The 17874-nt window shown below is 49.6% G+C and overlaps 1 protein-coding gene across 1 annotated transcript; it reads left to right on the forward strand.

Annotated features, from left to right (window-relative positions):
• Positions 1–1932: 1932 nt before the first annotated feature.
• On the forward strand, positions 1933–17461 carry ZBTB7C (zinc finger and BTB domain containing 7C). The gene is made up of 2 exons (XM_056848630.1): positions 1933–3098; positions 16825–17461. The coding sequence occupies exons 1-2, from the start codon at positions 1945–1947 to the stop codon at positions 17459–17461; spliced, it is 1791 nt and encodes a 596-aa protein (XP_056704608.1). The 5' UTR covers positions 1933–1944.
• Positions 17462–17874: the final 413 nt, after the last annotated feature.

The raw sequence follows: 17874 nt of genomic DNA on the forward strand, positions 1-17874 counted from the left end.
TGGGTCTTCCTCTTTTCCTGCTGCCCTCAACTTTTCCTAGCATGACTGTCTTTTCCAGTGACTCTTGTCGTCTCATGACGTCACCAAAATACGATAGCCAGGCCGGGTATAAACGAAGTTAAATAAATACATAAATAAAGTTACAGTATTCTAACGCCACTGAAGCCTATGAACTTTGAAGGTTATAACTGCTTAGAATTGCACTATAAGGAATTTATACTATTAAATTTCATAAACAAGCCAGAGACTGCAGTTTTATATACTAACTTATGCAAGTTTGTGCTGTTAAAGTAGTAAAATACGTTCAGGGTCAAAATAAGTAATACATATATTTTAATTTTTCCCATTTTTCTTGGAAAATTTTCAGAAATTTTACATCTTTACACTGAACTCACTGGAAACATACTTTGATTTACCTGTGTGAGGTTTATTCCCATCCAGGGTTGTTATACATGACTACATGCCAACTTCGCAATGATTGTCTATGGAGGAGGGGGTGACCCCTTCCAAACCCCATAAAATTGGACCTTTTGACCCAATCTTCACCAAACCTTGGGATTTGTGCAAGGACAGTCCCTTCAAGCTACGCTGTGAATTTGGGGGCTCTACCTCAAAAAATGACTCACACCCCAGGGCCACATTTTTTCAGGAAACCCAAAAATAAGCCAAATGCCCATATTTACCAGTATGGGAATTCAGCTTATTTCAGGTTTCCCTGAAAAAAATCGGGCCCAATAAACCCGAAATTTACTGAAATTTTGTTTTTGCACAGCTGTATGCATGGTGCATCCACCATGGGATTGCAGCCCATAAATAGGTTACGGCGCTGGCATTGTGGAACGGTCTGCCCAAGGAAACGTTGGAGGGCACTATCACTCACTATCTTTTCTAGGGCATGCAAAAGGGTCCTGTTCCAGAGACTCTTTTTGGAGGCCAGTGGCATTGGTGTATTTTGTGATGTACGGTTTAAGAACATAAGAAGAGGCCTGCTGGATCAGACCAGTGGTCCATCTTATCTACCATCCCTTCTAGCGTGGTGGCCAACTAGTTACTCTAGAAATCCAACCACAGGGCACAGAGGCCGAGGCCTTCATAAGAGCATGAGAAAAGCCCTGCTGGATCAGACCAGTGGTCCCAGTCCAGCATCCTGTCTCACACAGTGGCCAAGCAGTTCCTCTGGAGGTCCAACACGAGGGCAGAGAGGCCAAGGCCTTCATTAGAACATAAGAAAAGCCCTGCTGGATCAGACCAGTGGTCCATCCAGTCCAGCATCCTGTCTCATGCAGTGGCCAACCAGTTCCTCTGGAAGGCCAACAACAGGGTATAGAGGCCAAGACTTTCATAAGAACTTCAGAAGAGTCCTGCTGGATCAGATCAGTGGTCCATATAATCCAGCATCCTGTCTCACACAGTGGCCACCCAGTTCCTCTGGAGGTCCAACAACAGGTCATAGAGGCCAAGGCCTTCATAAGAACATAAGAAGAGCCCTGCTGGATCAGACCAGTGGTCCATCCAGTCCAGCATCCTGTCTCACATAGTGGCCAACCAATGACTCTCAAAAGCCAACAACAGCAGAGATGCTGAGGCCTTCCCCTGATGTTGCCTCCTGGCACTGGGATTCAGAGGAGGGGAGTGTATCCTAGGCTGGTTAGGCTCTCTCTCTCAGTCTCTCTCTCTCTCTCTCTCTCTTTGTTGTTGGGATTACTTGTACTGATGTTATCGTTCTATAAAGATCTGACATTGCATCTGTAGGCCCCTTGAGTCTCTGGAGAAAGGCAGGGTATAATGACTAAAATAAATAAATGTGTACAAAGATTCCCCCCCCCCCCCCGGCAAAGTGTCTCAACATTATGCATAGCTTCTGTCTTTGTGAATAAATATGGACATGCTAATTCATTATGGGTTTTTGTGTGTGTGTCTTCTCCCAGGGCTCTAAATGAGAATATGGCCAATGGCGTTGAAGACCTGATTGGGATCCCATTCCCGAACCACAGCAGTGAAGTCCTTTGTGGCTTAAATGAACAACGGCACAATGGTCTCCTCTGCGATGTCATCCTCATTGTCCAGGACCAAGAGTACAGGACCCACAAGTCCGTACTGGCTGCCTGCAGCCAATACTTTAAGAAACTCTTTACTACCGGCACTTTAGCGGACCAGCCCTATGTTTACGAGATTGACTTTGTCAAGCCTGAAGCACTTTCGGCAATCCTAGAGTTTGCCTATACCTCGACCCTCACCATCACGACTTCCAACCTCAAGCACATCCTCAACGCGGCCAAGATGTTGGAGATCCAGTGCGTCATCAATGTTTGCCTCGAAATCATGGAGCCCATTGAGGAGGAGGAGGAGGACAAAGAGGAGGAAGAGGAAGAAGAGGAGGAGGAGGATGAAGAGGAGGAGGAGGATGAAGTAGAAGACTGTGCAAATCAGAACTTAGCAGATGTCCAGGACGTAAGCTGCCACCAAAGTCCTTCCAAATCTGACCTTAGCGAAGAAGCGTACACAGAAAGTCCAAGTGGGTTCACCAACCACTTCCCAACCAACAGCACTAATGGCTCCCTGGGAGTGATAAGAGACTTCTCTATCGAATCTCTGCTGAGGGAGAACCTGTACCCTAAAGTTAGCATTCCAGAACGGAGACCAGCTCTGTCTCCATTTGCACCTGACCTCTTCCCTCACCTATGGAATGGAGAATTCAGCCCCTTTTCCCAAATGGAAGAACAGCAAATGGACAATGGTCCCTTAGACCTAGTGATCAGGAAGAGGAAAATCAAGGAAGAAGAGAAAGAGGATCCCCCGCCGGCACCGTTCCCCAACGACATCTTCAAGGACATCTTTGCCAACAATCCAGTGGGTCACATGGGACACATAAAGGCCGAAACCGATTACAGCGCTTATCTCAACTTCCTCAGTGCTGCCCACTTTGGGGGAGTCTTCCCTCGGTGGCCAGAAGAAAGGAAGATGAAGCCCAAGGCTTCGCAACAGTGCCCCATTTGCAACAAGATCATCATGGGGGCGGGGAAGCTTCCACGGCACATGAGGACCCATACGGGAGAGAAGCCATATATGTGCAATATCTGTGAAGTCCGATTTACCAGGTCTGTATGGGTTAAAAATCTGAGCAAGGCTGTTAAGATCTGAGCAAGGCTGTTAAGGATAGGACGTTTTGGAGGACATTGATTCATAGGGTCACCATGAGTTGGAAGCGACTTGACGGCACTTAACACGCACATTCACACGCACACATGGGTTAAAAAAGCACTCAGTGCTACAGCAAACGCGATGCCCCCTCTGTTTATGTACAAAATCTATAAACTGTATTGAAATTTCCATCATTATAAGGGAAATAGGGAGGGACAAAAGAAGGGCCCATGTAGTGAGTTCCATTCCCCCACTGGGGAGTGGGGTATTCCCCACTCCAAGCTCCCTCCCCTTATCACCATTCAGCTGGCAGGTGGGGTGGGGGCTTACTGACTGTAAATAAAGGCCAATGTTGATGCATCAATGTCATTTCCTGACATGGCATTGATGTCACTTCCAGATGTGACATCGTTACGTTGCCAACAATCACGAGGACACTCTGGTATTTGGGCAAAACTGTATGGTAAAAGTGGCTTCTACCATAGAATTTTTTCCCAAATACCAGAGTGTCCTCGGGGTTGTTGGCGACATGATGTCACTTCTGGAAGTGATATCGACACTGGCCTCCGTTTACAGCTAGTAAATCCCCCCCATCCCCAGCAGTTGCCAGGGGGTAACTGGCAACCCTTCAGGGACCCGCTTGTGTAGACAGTTTGCCCAGAGGCATGGGGGCAGGTTTTCCCTCACACCCAGAGCAGGACTATTCCTTTCCCCTGTAAAAATCTATGTCGGCCATTGCTGGACACAGGAAAGACAGGAAATCAGGAAGAGAGGAAGTGGTACCATTGAGGATGTTGTCATTGTGAGAAATCAGTTCACCCATCAAAATAAATGCCACCTTTAAAGGGGAAAACGCCAAAAGGAGTAGAGCTAGTGTAGAGCCCATTTCAGTTTCTTGTCATGTGGCCAAATGGCACTTCTCCTTCAGCTAACTGGTGGTCATGGAAAGGGTCTCCAAGTCACAGCTGACTTATGGTTACCCTGTAGGGTTTTCAAGGCAAGAGACGTTCAGAGGTGGTTTGATGTATCCTGCCTTTGCGTAGCAACCCTGGACTTCATTGGTGGCCTCCCATCCAAGTGTTATCAAGGGCCGAACCTGCTTAGCTTCCAAGATCTGATGATATCAGGCTAGCCTGGGCCATCCAGGGCTAACTAATAGGGGGCATAATCTAGCGGGGCATTTGGCAGGTGAGCTTCAATTAAACAAATGGGAGATTGCACATCTCCCATTTGTTTCATTGAAGCTAGCCAAGCAGGACATCCCACGGAGTTATGCCTTGTGGATCTGTCCACCGCCTTTCCTTCTGCTTTTAATGGCTCCTGAAAATCTGCCTCCTGAAACAGCCCTCTCACACCATCCCAGGGCAGGTCACCTGTACCTTCCTAGCTTTCAAAAATGAGCAGTCTGAGACCTCTGCAGTGCTTTTAATAGTAGCAGATGCTGCAGTGTGGTGTAGCAGTTAAGGTGTCGGACTAGGATCTGGGAAACCCAGGATCGAATCCCCACCCTGCCATGGAAACTTGCTGGCTGACCTTGTGCCAGTCACACACTTTCGGCCTCCACCCTGGCAAGTGTTCGGATGGGAAGAAGAAGAAGAGTTGGTCTTTATATGCCAACTTTACCACTTAAGGGAGAATCAAACCGGCTTACAATCCCCTCCCCCTCCCCACAACAGACACCCTGTGAGGTAGGTGGGGCGGAGAGAGCTTGAGGAGAACTGTGACTAGCCCAAGGTCACCCAGCTGGTTTCATGTGTAGGAGTGGGGAAACAAATCCAGTTCACCAGATTAGCCTCCGCCACTCATGTGGAGGAGTGAGGAATCAAACCCGGTTCTCCAGATTAGAGTCTACCACTCCAAACCACCACTCTTAACCACTACACCACAATGGCAGGAGAAGGAAACCACCAATTCATTTATATTCCCATGCATCCTGAGTATTTTATCTTACAAAGTAAAACTGTGATTAGCTCGCAGCAAATACTTCAATGATATTTATCCTCTGCTATTTGGAGGGGCTACGCCCCCATGCTTGGATAGACCAGGCTAGCCTGCTCTCGTCAAATCTCAGAAGCTAAGCAGGGCCGACCATGGCAAGCATTTGGATGGGAGATCTCCAAGGAAGACCAGGGTCGTGACGTGGAGGCAGGCAAGGGCAAACCACCTCTGAACGTCTCTTGCCTTGAAAACCCTACTGGGTCGCCATAAGTCAGCTGTGACTTGATGGTAAAAAAAAATGTTCCTTGCACGATGCGGGTCTTGTTAAAGGCTGAATCCTCTTCAGCTGTGGAGTGATTTTCAGTTTGCACACGGTCGCAAAGAACGGGGAAGCAGAGGCACCCGGGGAAACTGCCTGTTTTCAGGCTTTGCGAGAATTCGTATGATTCTCTTGCGACAGTGTTGGGAATTAGCCCCCACATCTATCAGCTTCAATATCACGTTCTTGCTGGAGGATATTATTCTGCTTAAAGGCCTTGCTCATTAGCCATTAATTATCCTCAGCGAGACCAGACCCGGGAATTTATTTGCCTCTGTAGTCCAGTTGAATTCACAGAGACATTTAGAAGGGCTTCCGCTGTGGAACGGCAAGCCTGCGGAACCTGCCAAGAGCCGAAAAAAGAGCCAGTCTGACTCTCCCTCGGGGGCCTAAGATAGAATCATAGGGATGGAAGGGGCCATAAAGGCCATCTAGTCCAACCCCCTGCTCAATGCAGGATCAGCCTAGAGCATCCCTGACAAGTGCTTGTCCAGCCACTGCTTGAAGCTGAGATCCAACAAGAAGAGGAGGGAATCGATTTCTTCCAAGGGATGCACCGAACCAGTGCCAAACACAATTTCATCCAAAGGTGCTGCAGGTCCTCAGTGGAACAGGCTTCCTCAGGTGGTGGTGGGCTCTTCTTCTTTAAGGTTTTTAAGCAGAGGCTAGATGGCCATCTGTCAGCAATTCTGATTCTGGGAACTGAGGCAGATCGTGAGAGAGGGCAGGAAGGGTTGCATCAGTGCTTGGCTCTTGTGGCCCTTTCTTACATGCTCAGGGAAATGCAAATCGCCACTTTGGAGTCAGGAAGCAATTTCCTCCCAGGCCAAATTGGCCAGGGATCCTCGAGGTTTTTTTTTTTTTTGCCATCTTCAGGGCATGGAGTAGGGGTCACTGGGGGTGTGGGGGGTAGTTGTGAATTTCCTGCATTGTGCAGGGGGTTGGGCTAGATGACCCTGGAGGTCCCTTCCAACTCTATGATTCTAGGAAGTCACTTTTAAGCTTTTAAAGGATTGAGAAGTTATACACACATATACTTGTGCCTCCTCCTGAGTCGGGTTGTTGGTCTCTGTAGACAGTATTCTGTGCTTTGATTGGCAGCAGCTCTTCAGGATCTCAAGCCAGGATCCTCCTTAGCAGAAAGTCCTCCTTATGGGGAGGGGCCATGACTCAGTGGTAGAGCATCTGCTTGGCATGCAGAAGGTCCCAGGTTCAATCCCTTGCATCTCCAGTTAAAGGGACTAGGCAGGTAGGTGATGTAAAAGACCCCTGACTGAGACCCTGGAGAGCCGCTGACGATCTGAGTAGATAATACTGACTTTGATGGACCAAGGGTCTGATTCAGGATAAGGCATCTTCTTGTGTTCATGTGTTCATGACACATCAGGGAAAATTGGCCACTAGGATCAGTACCTTTAGGGGAGGGGCCGTGACTGTGGTAGAGCATCTGCTTGGCATGCAGAAGGTCCCAGGTTCAATCCTTGGCATCTCCAGTTAAAGGGACTGGGGAACTAGGTGATGTGGAAGACCCCTGCCTGAGACCCTGGAGAGCCGCTGCCAGCCTGAGTAGACAATGCTGACTTTGATGGACCAAGGGTCCGATTCAGTATAAGGCAGCTTCATGTGTTTGTGTGTTCACTGTCCCCAGAGTTAGCTGGAGATACCGAGGGACTGAACTTGTGACCTTCCATATTCCAGCCATGTGTTTTATCAGTGAACCACAGCCCCACCCCTTTCGCTCAGAGCTTATTCATGCTGGCTGAATAATGCTCGCGCTTGGCCTTGAATGTATTTAATGGCCTTACCAGCAGTTCACGTCAGCAACCAAGGCTTGTGCATACAAGCATCGGGTATAAGGTCACACGGGGGGCGGCGGGGGCGGGAAGGTGTCAGAAAAGCCTGTGCATGTTCCGTCAGCTCTGTGGCAAGCTGGCTGTGCATGCGAGGTGCTGTCACTGGCTCTCAAAACATCTGGGGTTGGTATGCTGAACGGAGCCCTCCATGACCCAGAATTCGGCACTGCTCAGGCTTTCCCTGTGGCTTCCATGTGCCCAGTTGATTGTGTGACTAGGATCCAGTGCTTGCAGAGTCCGTTTGACCATAACATAAAGACGGCCAGCTTCTGGATTCTCAGGATAGTTTTAGAGGGTAGCCGCGTTGGTCTGCAGTAGAACCGCTAGATTTGAGTCCAGGAGCTTCTTAGAGACCAAGGTCGTTTATGCAGGGGTACTTCCAGTGACGTTTGCCCCTGGTCTGTCTCGGTTGTTCCTTGGAGTTATGCATGAGTTTTCCGCCCATTAGAGATGACCTCGCTGCCAGCCCTCACAAATCTCGGGACTTCCCGTTCCTCTATTAACCTGATTTTTCCCTCTCCCCTGAGCTCAGCCTGGGTGAAATGCCCGTGCATAAGGCAAAGTGTGGGACACGCAAACTTGGTTTCTCTCACAGCCAATTACAAAGCAGCATGTAAAGAAGCGGAGATTCAAATGCTTTCTGCTTCCTCAGAGCTCTTTCTGAGCAAAATAAAGTTTTTAAAAAAACCGAGGCTTGGATTCCTCCCCCCCTTTCAGATTGCTCCATTTTTTGTGTTTTTTGTTCTTAAAATGCTTTTTTATGCAGCAATTGGGAGAACTTTTCTCTCACAGTAAGCTCAACAAAGAAAGCCAATTACAAAGCAGCATTTCAAGGGGCGGGGACTTGATTTGTGCATGGGGACTGCTGGTGCACAGATTCCCACCAGGAAAGTGTGGGTCCAGCGAGCAACGAACCTCAGGTCAAACTCCCATGCATAAACGACCCAACAAGGTTTTCGGGGTTTGAGTTTTCGAGAACCAACGCTCCCTTCCAGGGCCGGTTCCAGATTTTCAGGAGCCCTGGGCAGAGAGTTCCCAGAGGCCCCCCTTCCCACTCACTCGCCCATGTATCTCACCACCTGCCTGTGCAACCCCTGAGCCCCCTCGCTGCCCATGTTCTCAGCCGCCTGCAGTGCCCGCAGCTGTTTCTCTGATGGCACTGGGCAGTGTGTGTAGCCGGACGCATGGGTAATGACAAAGTCAGATATGAGCAAGCAGGGAAATGCCATGTTGCGGGGTATCACAACCCCCCCCCCTCGGTTGCTGAGGGAGAGAGGGAGAGACTGCTTGTTTGCCAGAATGTTTATTTGGAGTTTTAATTTTTCTCCTTAGTCCCCTTTACTTATTTTACTTCAGAAGAAATTAAACACCAGAGGCTTTTTCGAGTTAACAACCAAATAACAGAGATTTATGAAACACTGTACAAGAGAGGGACTTAAAGGGAAAACGGTAGGTAGGGAAGGTATAGAATCAGATCTACTTTATGAGTTTTTCTACAGAGAAGGCATAGATCTTAGATGGCTTAGTTGGTACAGAATTACAGTTCTTAGATTCAGTTCACAAATTCTGTTCAGTTCCCAGAAGATCTATAAAAAATTTCTATTCAGACTCTGCTGCCTAGCTATGAGGGAAGTTGGAGACCATGCAATCTCTCTTCCCCAGAGAAACCCAGAAGTACGGAGATTTCTCCTCAAATCTCTCTTCCGGTTCTCACTATAGATCTACCCCACTTCTGTGGCAGTAATCCCTTAACAAAACCTTGTGTCTGGAATATCTCCTTCCCAGAGCCTATTCCCTTTCAGTGACCTGAGAAAGGATCCCTTTCCTTCCAGTCTCTGCCTGTCACTTCACAGGAGTTGTTTCGCACCAGCTTAGGCAAATCTGAACTTTCAGGTTCCCAGAGTCAAACACAGCTATTGAACACGCAGGTTACAAAATCAGAATACCAATTCCTTTCTTCAGAACAGAGAGTCCATTTATGCTTGGTAATTAGCAGCACGTTCCAGGCTGAAGTGCCCCACATATTTTTTTGAGTTTTTCACACTGAATCTTCATTCAGGAAGTGACTGCGAAGCCGACGCATACCTGCTTTGCATTTCTTAAGAGCCCCTTTAACGCGACCTTTTGTGTTTGCTCCATCTCCGCCTCGAAGAATCCCCTCAAGGAAGCATGCAAAATCACAGCCAGCTGTTAGCTATGCAAACAACGGTTGTTAATGGAAGGAACGAAGGAGCAGGCAAGGGGTGTGTGTGGAATTTCTCCTTTTGCATCAGGACCGTGAATAGGCATTTTAAAGGTTGCATTTTTAAAAAGAGCTTTGAGCGAGCATCAAAATTGACCCTGCATAAATGGCCAGAGAGTGAGCTCCTTAGCTTCCCCCGTTCCCTTTCTCTGAGCTTCTCTCAAAGATTAGCTCTTTGTTTCTCACATGGGGGTTGGCCACAGTGGGCCCTGCCAGAAGCCCTGGGGCCACCTGAAGGTATGCCCTGCTCCCTTTGCCAGATTCTCAGGAGTGACTTTAGAATAGAATAGAAATATTATTTATACCCCAACCTCCCCTGGTGAACCGGGCTCACGGCAGCTAACAGCATCGGTTCACATACATAAAAACAATTTTTAAAGACATTGTAAAACAATGCTGAAATTAATACATTTATTTATAAATGGCACGATATCTATTATTTCCCTACAAGGAGAGATGTTACTACGGTGGCTGTAACCCAACCGTTCAGTTTAGTGTTATGCCTCGAGGAGGGCGGGGAGATGGATGACAAAGAGCACAAGGAAAGGGAATGGAATGGGGGGAAGGGGAGGGAAGTAAAGGGAAGGGTTGTGGTCAAAGAGCCAGGAAAGATCGTATTCTTCATAAATGAAGTCTTATCGATTGGTTGCATCAAGCAAGGCTAGCACAACCTCATCAGATCTCAGAAACTAAGTAGGGTTGGTCTTGATTAGCACTGGGATGGGAGACCACCAAGGAAGTCCAGGATTGCTACATGGAGCATAGTTAAATTGTGGAACTCCCTGCCCCAGGATGTGGTGATGGCTGCCAACTTGGAAGGCTTTAAGAGGGGAGTGGACATGCTCATGGAGGAGAAGGCTATCCATGGCTACTAGTCCAAATGGATACTAGTCATGATGCATACCTGTTCTCTCCTGGATCAGAGGAGCATGCCTCTTATATTAGGTGCTGTGGAACACAGGCAGGACAATGCTGCCGCAGTCGTCTTGTTTGTGGGCTTCCTGGATGCACCTGGTTGGGCACTGTGAACAGACTGCTGGACTTGATGGGCCTTGGTCTGATCCAGCAGGGCCTTTCTTATGTTCTTATAATGGCAAACCACCTCTGAAGGTCTCTTGCCTTGAAAACTCTACAGGATCGCCATATGTCAGCTGCAACTTGGCGGCACTTTTCCACCACTGCCGCGCTTCCCCATAAGACAAGCCTGTCTCCATACAGAAGCCGGCAAAACTGTTGTGTGGGTTTGTGCTGCCACCTGCTGGCCGCAGACATTCACAGTGCTTGTTTGGAAATTGGCGCCTCAATCTTTACACCTTTGGCTTGGGCCATCAAGATAGCATCTGCAAACTTTTCATTTTTAAAAAAAATATTGTGTTTGTATTTACAGTGAAAAACGTGGGTTGCTCACCTGTTTTCTCACTGAGGCACCTCTCCTCAGTATTCAGAATACCATAATCTGGTTCCCTGTGCCCTGCTGTAGTGGTGAGGGGCACAGTTCGCTATAGGGTTGCCAATCTCCAGGTACTAGTGGAGATCTCCTGCTATTACAACTGATCTCCAGGGGATAGAGATCAGTTCGCCTGGAGAAAATGGCTGTTTTGGCAATCAGACTCTACAGCATTGAAGTCCCTCCCCTCCCCAAACCCTGCCCTCCCCAGGCTCCGCCCCAAAAACCTCCCACCAGTGGTAAAGAGGGACCTGCCAACCCTAGTTCACTAATCCCAACTTTTGGCACGGACTATTGCATTGTGAATCAATATGGAGCACATATCATAAATATTATGCCAACTATAACCGAAGACTTTCCATCTAAATAATTAAAACAAATAAGGAGGTAATAAGTATAATTCACCAGTTGATTAAGTTGCTGTTGGGAGTATGTGAGGACATTTTCTCTTTGGGGTGTGGCATCTGAAAGCGGATGGTCAGCCATAAGGAGCGGTCATGCCTCAGTGGTAGAGCATCTGCTTGGCATGCAGAAGGTCCCCAGTTCAATCCCCAGCATCTCCAGCTGAAAGTACCGGGAAATAGGTGATGTGAAAGACCTCTCTCCCTGTGACCCAGGAAAGCTGCTGTCAGTCTGAGTGGACTGCCAGTGAGGGGGAGCCTCACCACCTTACATCTTCGTGGCCTCTGTGCAGTCCCACATGGGATCTGCATTTGCGCAGGCCTGTTGCGGGGAAAACTTTAGTGTAGAAAGCTTCAAACAGGATGATTCCCCTTTCCCCCGCCCCGTTCCTGCTCGGCAACAGCTCTTCCCACTGGAACAGTCACATGGTGGAAAAGGGTGTGGGGGGAATCGGTTCTGTCGTCGCTGCCGCGGAGTTCGGCTGTGTGGAGAGCTTCTGTCCTAGAGTGAGTTTCACTTTCCCTTTTCCGGCATGGCCCTTTTCAAGAAATGTTCGGTTTGTGGCTTTAAAATGTTGAAAAATGACGACCACACCGAGTGCCTCTACTGCCTGGGAGAGACGCATATTGCCAGTGCCTGCAGAATATGCCGCCGCTTCACCCCCAGGGCTCAACAGGGCAGAGATGACAAACTGAAGGGCTTCTTGTACAAAAAGGCTCTTGCCCCCGATATTTCTAAAACTCCCTTGGGGAAAGTTAAAAGCTCCCTCGCTGCTTCTTCCTCCTCAAAAAACTTGAAGAAGAAGTCACCAACTCTTGCCAAACCGGTACCAGGGGTCGCTCACCTACCAAAAAGGCCCCATCGGTACCGAAGATCTCGGATCCGAAACCTATAGGATCCCCCCGTTCACTGACTGCCAGCTCTTCACGGGAGACTGAGAAATGTTCGCCTCGTCGTCGGGGTCCTCCAAAGACCATTCACCATCGCTGGGTCTTTATGCGGAACCGAGGCACGTTCTCCCCGGCACTGTACGCCCTCTCGGGACCGTTCTCCAGTTGCCGGTTCCTTGCGAGGATCGGAGATACGCTCCCCTCGACACCGAGCACCCTCCAGAGACCGCTCTTCTCAGTTGCCTTCTCCCGCACCCAAGAGACCTACTCCGGATCGGGAGAAGAATGCACCTTCCTCGCATGGGCGCCGTACTCAATTGTTCCCCGTCGGGAGACGACTCGGTACTGATCGACTTAGATTCGTCTCCACGTTCCGACATGTCTTCTCGGCACCGTCGCTCGTGGCAGGGCTCGGATCGCCTTTTATCCCCTTGGTACCGATCTAGATCGTCCTCCCATGGTTCCAACCAGCTGCATCTGTCCTGAGACTCGCACACGAGGCATGAGAATGCTAGCGAGATTTTCACACACCAATCCGATCTCTCTGTTTGGCGCCGAGGACGTTCCCCCGCCATCTCTCATAGAGTGTCTCCAGACAGGAGGAGCAGATCTCGCCGAGACTCAGTAACGAGAGATTCCACCTGTCGGCGCCGACACTCGCCTGACACTCGGAGGCAGGGTGCAGAAACTTCTACCCAATGGTGGCGCTCACGCTCCCCTAGGTGCAGCTGGTCTCCACCTGCTAGACATCACCCCCTCTCTCCAGATCGACGTCGGAACCGTAGCACATCCTCGGGACAGAACTCCACGTCGAGGCAGGTGTTCACGCTCTCAAAAGGGGATGACTTAGATTCGTGCGAAGGGTTTGAGAGGCACTCTGATACTGCCTCCCTTCCAACCCCTGATGACCTGGTCGGTGGCCCATCACCCATATAGCCCACCGAGGACTTGAGGGACTACAACAACCAATTGATCAGGATGGCCACCACCATTGGAATGGTTGTGACCCCTGCTGAACCAGAAGAAGAAGATCCAGTTATGGACATTTTGCACTCAAAAGAGGTTGCACCTGTCCATATTCCCATGGTTAGGGGGCGGTTGTCCAACACTTGGCCCTCACTGGAATTAACATCTTCCCATATTTGGATGATTGGCTCCTAGTAGTCCTCACCTGACTCAATAATTCGTAATGTCAAAACCACCATCACCCTCCTAGGGAACCTTGGGTTGGTAATCAACCTCAAGAAGTCCAAACTCATCCCCACCCAGAGAATTGAGTTTATAGGAGCGGTCTTTGATTCCATGGCGGGTATGCTCTTCCCCCCGCTACAAAGGGTCAGGGCCATTGCATCACTGATACAAGCGTTCTCCAGAGTAAGGTATCAGAAGGCCGTCCGAGTCCAGAAGCTACTCGGTCTCATGGCATCTACAACAGCAGTAGTTCCCCTGGCCAGGTTAAATATGCTCTGTCTACAGCTTTGGTTTCCGTCTGCCTTCCGGATTAATAAAGACCCTCAATGGAAGCGGTTATCCATCCCCAGACAAATACTTTCAGTGCTCCGTTGGTGGAGCAATGACCAGAACCTGCTCCGTGGAATCCCATTCGGGGTCCCAAAACACGACTTCCAAATTTTCACTGACGCCTCTCTAGGGGGATTGGAGGCACATGGTGGTTCCCATTCAGCGAAAGGCCGCTGGACTCCAGTGGAGTCGAACATGCACATTAACTTCATAGAATTACGTGCCATAAGATACGCTCTTGTATCCTTCATAGGCATCATCCAGGGAAGTCGAGTACTCATCGCCACAGACAACACGGTGGTGAAATATTACATCGCCAAACAAGGAAGCAGTCCAAACCTGGCAGTGGGCAGTCGACCACGGGGTCCACCTGGCTGCCATCTACATCGCAGGGCTAACCAACACCACGGTGGATGCCCTAAACAGGGACTCGAATGTAGAACATGAGTGGTCCATTGTCTGGTGGTACCTGCGCCCCATTTTCGAGCTGTGGGGCACTCCCACTATTGACTTGTTCGCAACCAGGGACAACAGAAAGTGCGGGCGATTCTGCTCAAGGGCAGCCATAGGTCCCCTTTCTGTAGGAGATGCGTTTCAACTGGACTGGGGAGCAGACCTAATCTATGAGTTTTCCCCAATCCCACTCCTGTCAAGGACCATAGGGAAAATAGTGTCATACAGAGGCTTAGCCATTCTAATAGCCCCTCTATGGCCTTGGAGACCTTGGTTCCCCATACTATGAGATCTCTCCCAAGGGAACTTCGTCCTTCTTCCCCTGTGCCCGGACCGTCTATCAGTAGACTCAGTGAGGCACCATGACCTACGATCCCTACACCTGGCAGTGTGGCACATCACTCAGTGATGGGCTTCATGGAACAGGTAGCGGAAGTACTGGTGTCAGCCAGGAGGACCTCCACAAGGATAGCGTATGGCCATAAGTGGTCTATGTTCATCTCCTGGTGTCAAGATAGGTCGGTTACTCCATTTCCCTGCCCCCTAGGGTCGGTTTTTGAATACTTGCTAACCCTGAAGGAGTCCGGCCTAGCTAACTCTTCCATTAGGCTCACCTAGCCGCCCTGTCTTCCTTTCACCACGTATGGATTCATCTACCCTGTTCTCACAACCCCTATCCAAGAGGTTCCTTAAGGGTCTAAACAACCTGTTCCCTCCAGTAAAACGTCCAGTTCCCCAGTGGAATCTGTCCCTGGTGCTAAATGCTATGCTGGGTAAACCATTTGAGCCCCAAGCCACTTGTGACCTGGCTAAATTGTCCTACAAGGTCATCTTCCTGGTGGCAATTATGTCGGCCAGGAGGGTTAGTGACCTACATGCCCTAAGGTACGACCCCCCTTTCTGTCAGGTCTTCCCGGATAGAGTTGTACTCCGGACCAGTTTAGACCATCTGCCTAAGGTTGTGTCCCATTTCCACACATCCCAGGAGATTATCCTGCCCACCTTTTACCCTCTTCCACAGTTAGATAGAGAGAGACGACTACATTCTCTGGATGTTCGAAGGGCTTTATTATTCTATATGGACAGGACACGGTCCTTCAGACAAGACCCCAAACTCTTCATCTGCTTCAGTGGCCCTCACAAGGGCAAGGCCGCTTCAAGACAATCCCTTTCTAAGTGGATCATCAAGGCCATCAGACTGGAATATCAGACTGTAAAGAGAGACTGTCCTTTGGAGTTACGGGCTCACTCCAACAGGTCAGTCTCCTCATCGGTGGCTTTCTCCTTTTCGATTGATATCCAGGAGGTGTGCAGAGCAGCCACATGATCCTCTCCCATAACTTTCATTAAGCATTACGCCATCGATATCGCCTCCTCCACTGACGCCTGTGTGGGGAAGGCAGTGTTACAATGTGTTGCCTGATTTAATACACAAGTAAAATAAAGAATGTTGCAGTCCCACGCCTGCCTCCCGAGTGTTAGCTTGCTATACTCCCATGTAGGACTGCACAGAGGCCACAAAGATGTAAAACAGCTTTGCACTTACCTGTAACTGTTGTTCATCGAGTGGTCCTCTGTGCAGGCACACATCCCTCCCTCCTATCCTCACTGTGGACTGCTTCAGACACTCATCTGGAGCTCTCCGCGGCGGCAGCGGGAGAACTGAGGGATGGCCGATTCCCGCCCCCTTTTCGCCACGTGACTGTTCCAGCAGGAAGAGCTGTTGCCAGGCAGGAGCGGGGCGGGGGGGAGGCGAATCGTCCTGTTTGAAGCTTTCTGCATTAAAGTTTTCTCCGCAGCAGGCCTAGCAAGCGCAGATCCCATGTGTGCCTGCACAGAGGACCACTCAATGAACAACAGTTACAGGTAAATGCAACATTGTTTACCTAGGTAGCCGATTCCACAGCTGAACTACTCTTACTGTAAAAAAAATTGTTTCCTAATATTCAGCCGGTACCTTTCTGCCCGCAATTTAAACCCATTATTGTGAGTCCTACCCTCTGCTGCCAATAGGAAGAGCTCCCTGCCCTCCTCTAAGTGACAGCCCTTCAAATACTTACAGATTATTCTAATTTTTAAAAAAAATCTTGCTAATGGCGTGTTATATGTTGTGTCATAGAATCATAGAAGCATAGAGTTGCAAGGGGCCATACAGGCCATCTAGTCCAACCCCCTGCTCAATGCAGGATCAGCCTAGAGCATCCCTGACTAGTGTTGTCCAGCTGCTACTTGAAGACTGCCAGTGAGGGGAAGCTCACCACCTCCCTATGCAGTCAATTCCACTGCTGAACTACTCTGTAAAAATTCTTCTCCCTAAAATCCAGCTGGTTGCTTTCCACCCATAATTTAAACCCATTATTGCAAGCTCCCTGCCCTTCTTTAAGTGACAGCCCTTCAAATACTTCAAGAGAGCAATCCTGTCCCCTCCTCAACCTCCTCTTCTCCAGAACCCCCTCACCCTTTCCTCGTAGGGCTTGGTCTCCATCCTTCTTGCCTGGGGCAAGCAAGCTATTGGCCCACCAGCAAAAGTCCCAACCAGCAGCCATAATAGCCAATCCGCCCTGCGTGCTGGTAACAAGCTGGTAATTACGAGAGCCTGTTGTTTCTCCTTCCTGCAGGCAAGACAAGCTGAAGATCCACATGCGCAAGCACACCGGAGAAAGGCCCTACCTCTGCATCCACTGCAACGCCAAATTCGTCCACAACTATGACCTAAAGAACCACATGCGCATCCACACGGGCATCCGACCTTACCAGTGCAAGTTCTGCTACAAGAGCTTCACCCGCTCAGACCACCTGCACCGCCACATTAAGCGCCAGAGCTGCCGGATCTCCCGGCCCAGGAGGGGGCGCAAGCCGGCCGCCTGGAGAGCAGCGAGTTTGTTGTTTGCACCGAACGGCCAGCCTGACGAGAAAAACTTCCTAATGCCGCCAACTCTGGAAGAGATGGGCGGCCATCTTGGCAGCGCGGCGATGTGCCTTCCGGGCCCCAGCCCGAAGCATTTTATCGACGGGGCCAAGAATGCTCTGAATTTTCAAGAGCTGGAGAGCCAGTTTGAGGAGACACAAATGAAGCTCTTTGGGAGGACGCATCTCGACATGGAGCGGAACGGCGGGATCTTCGCTTTTGCACTGGGCCCCAATGACACCCTCTCGGCACGGCCATATTTCTCGCTTCCCGACCCCTGGAGTACGGGGTTTAGTGGACTGGCAGGACTCAACCACCTTGCCCCCATTTCTGAAGCTAGCAACTGAGCTGCCAGTTGCTACTCCAGTAGATTATTTGGTATGTCCCATTCCATTTTCGCCTGGGCAGGTCTCCTCCAAGACAGATTTGGGTTGCCATCAGCGGGTGGAAATGTATCAGTTAATTGATTGATTGATTAACCTATTTGCCATGGTGGGGTGTAACATTTGGATTATGTACTTCTGGCCCCAACAAGACATGAGGATGTTTCCAGTTTTACCCTGGGGACATGCTGCCATTTTAAAAAGTGACTTCTCAGCTGGGAACTCCTCTACATTCTGGTCAGGACCATCATGGCACATTGGAAGGAGGAGATCCTGCCCCCCATGCTGTTTTCCTTCTCCAAAATGGTGCCAGGTGGCATTACTTGCTTGCATACCCCCCAGTGCCATTTTTGGAAAGTTAACACATGCAAGGGAGA

Source organism: Euleptes europaea, chromosome 4 (assembly GCF_029931775.1).
Source record: "Euleptes europaea isolate rEulEur1 chromosome 4, rEulEur1.hap1, whole genome shotgun sequence".
In the NCBI taxonomy this organism is placed as follows: domain Eukaryota; kingdom Metazoa; phylum Chordata; class Lepidosauria; order Squamata; family Sphaerodactylidae; genus Euleptes; species Euleptes europaea.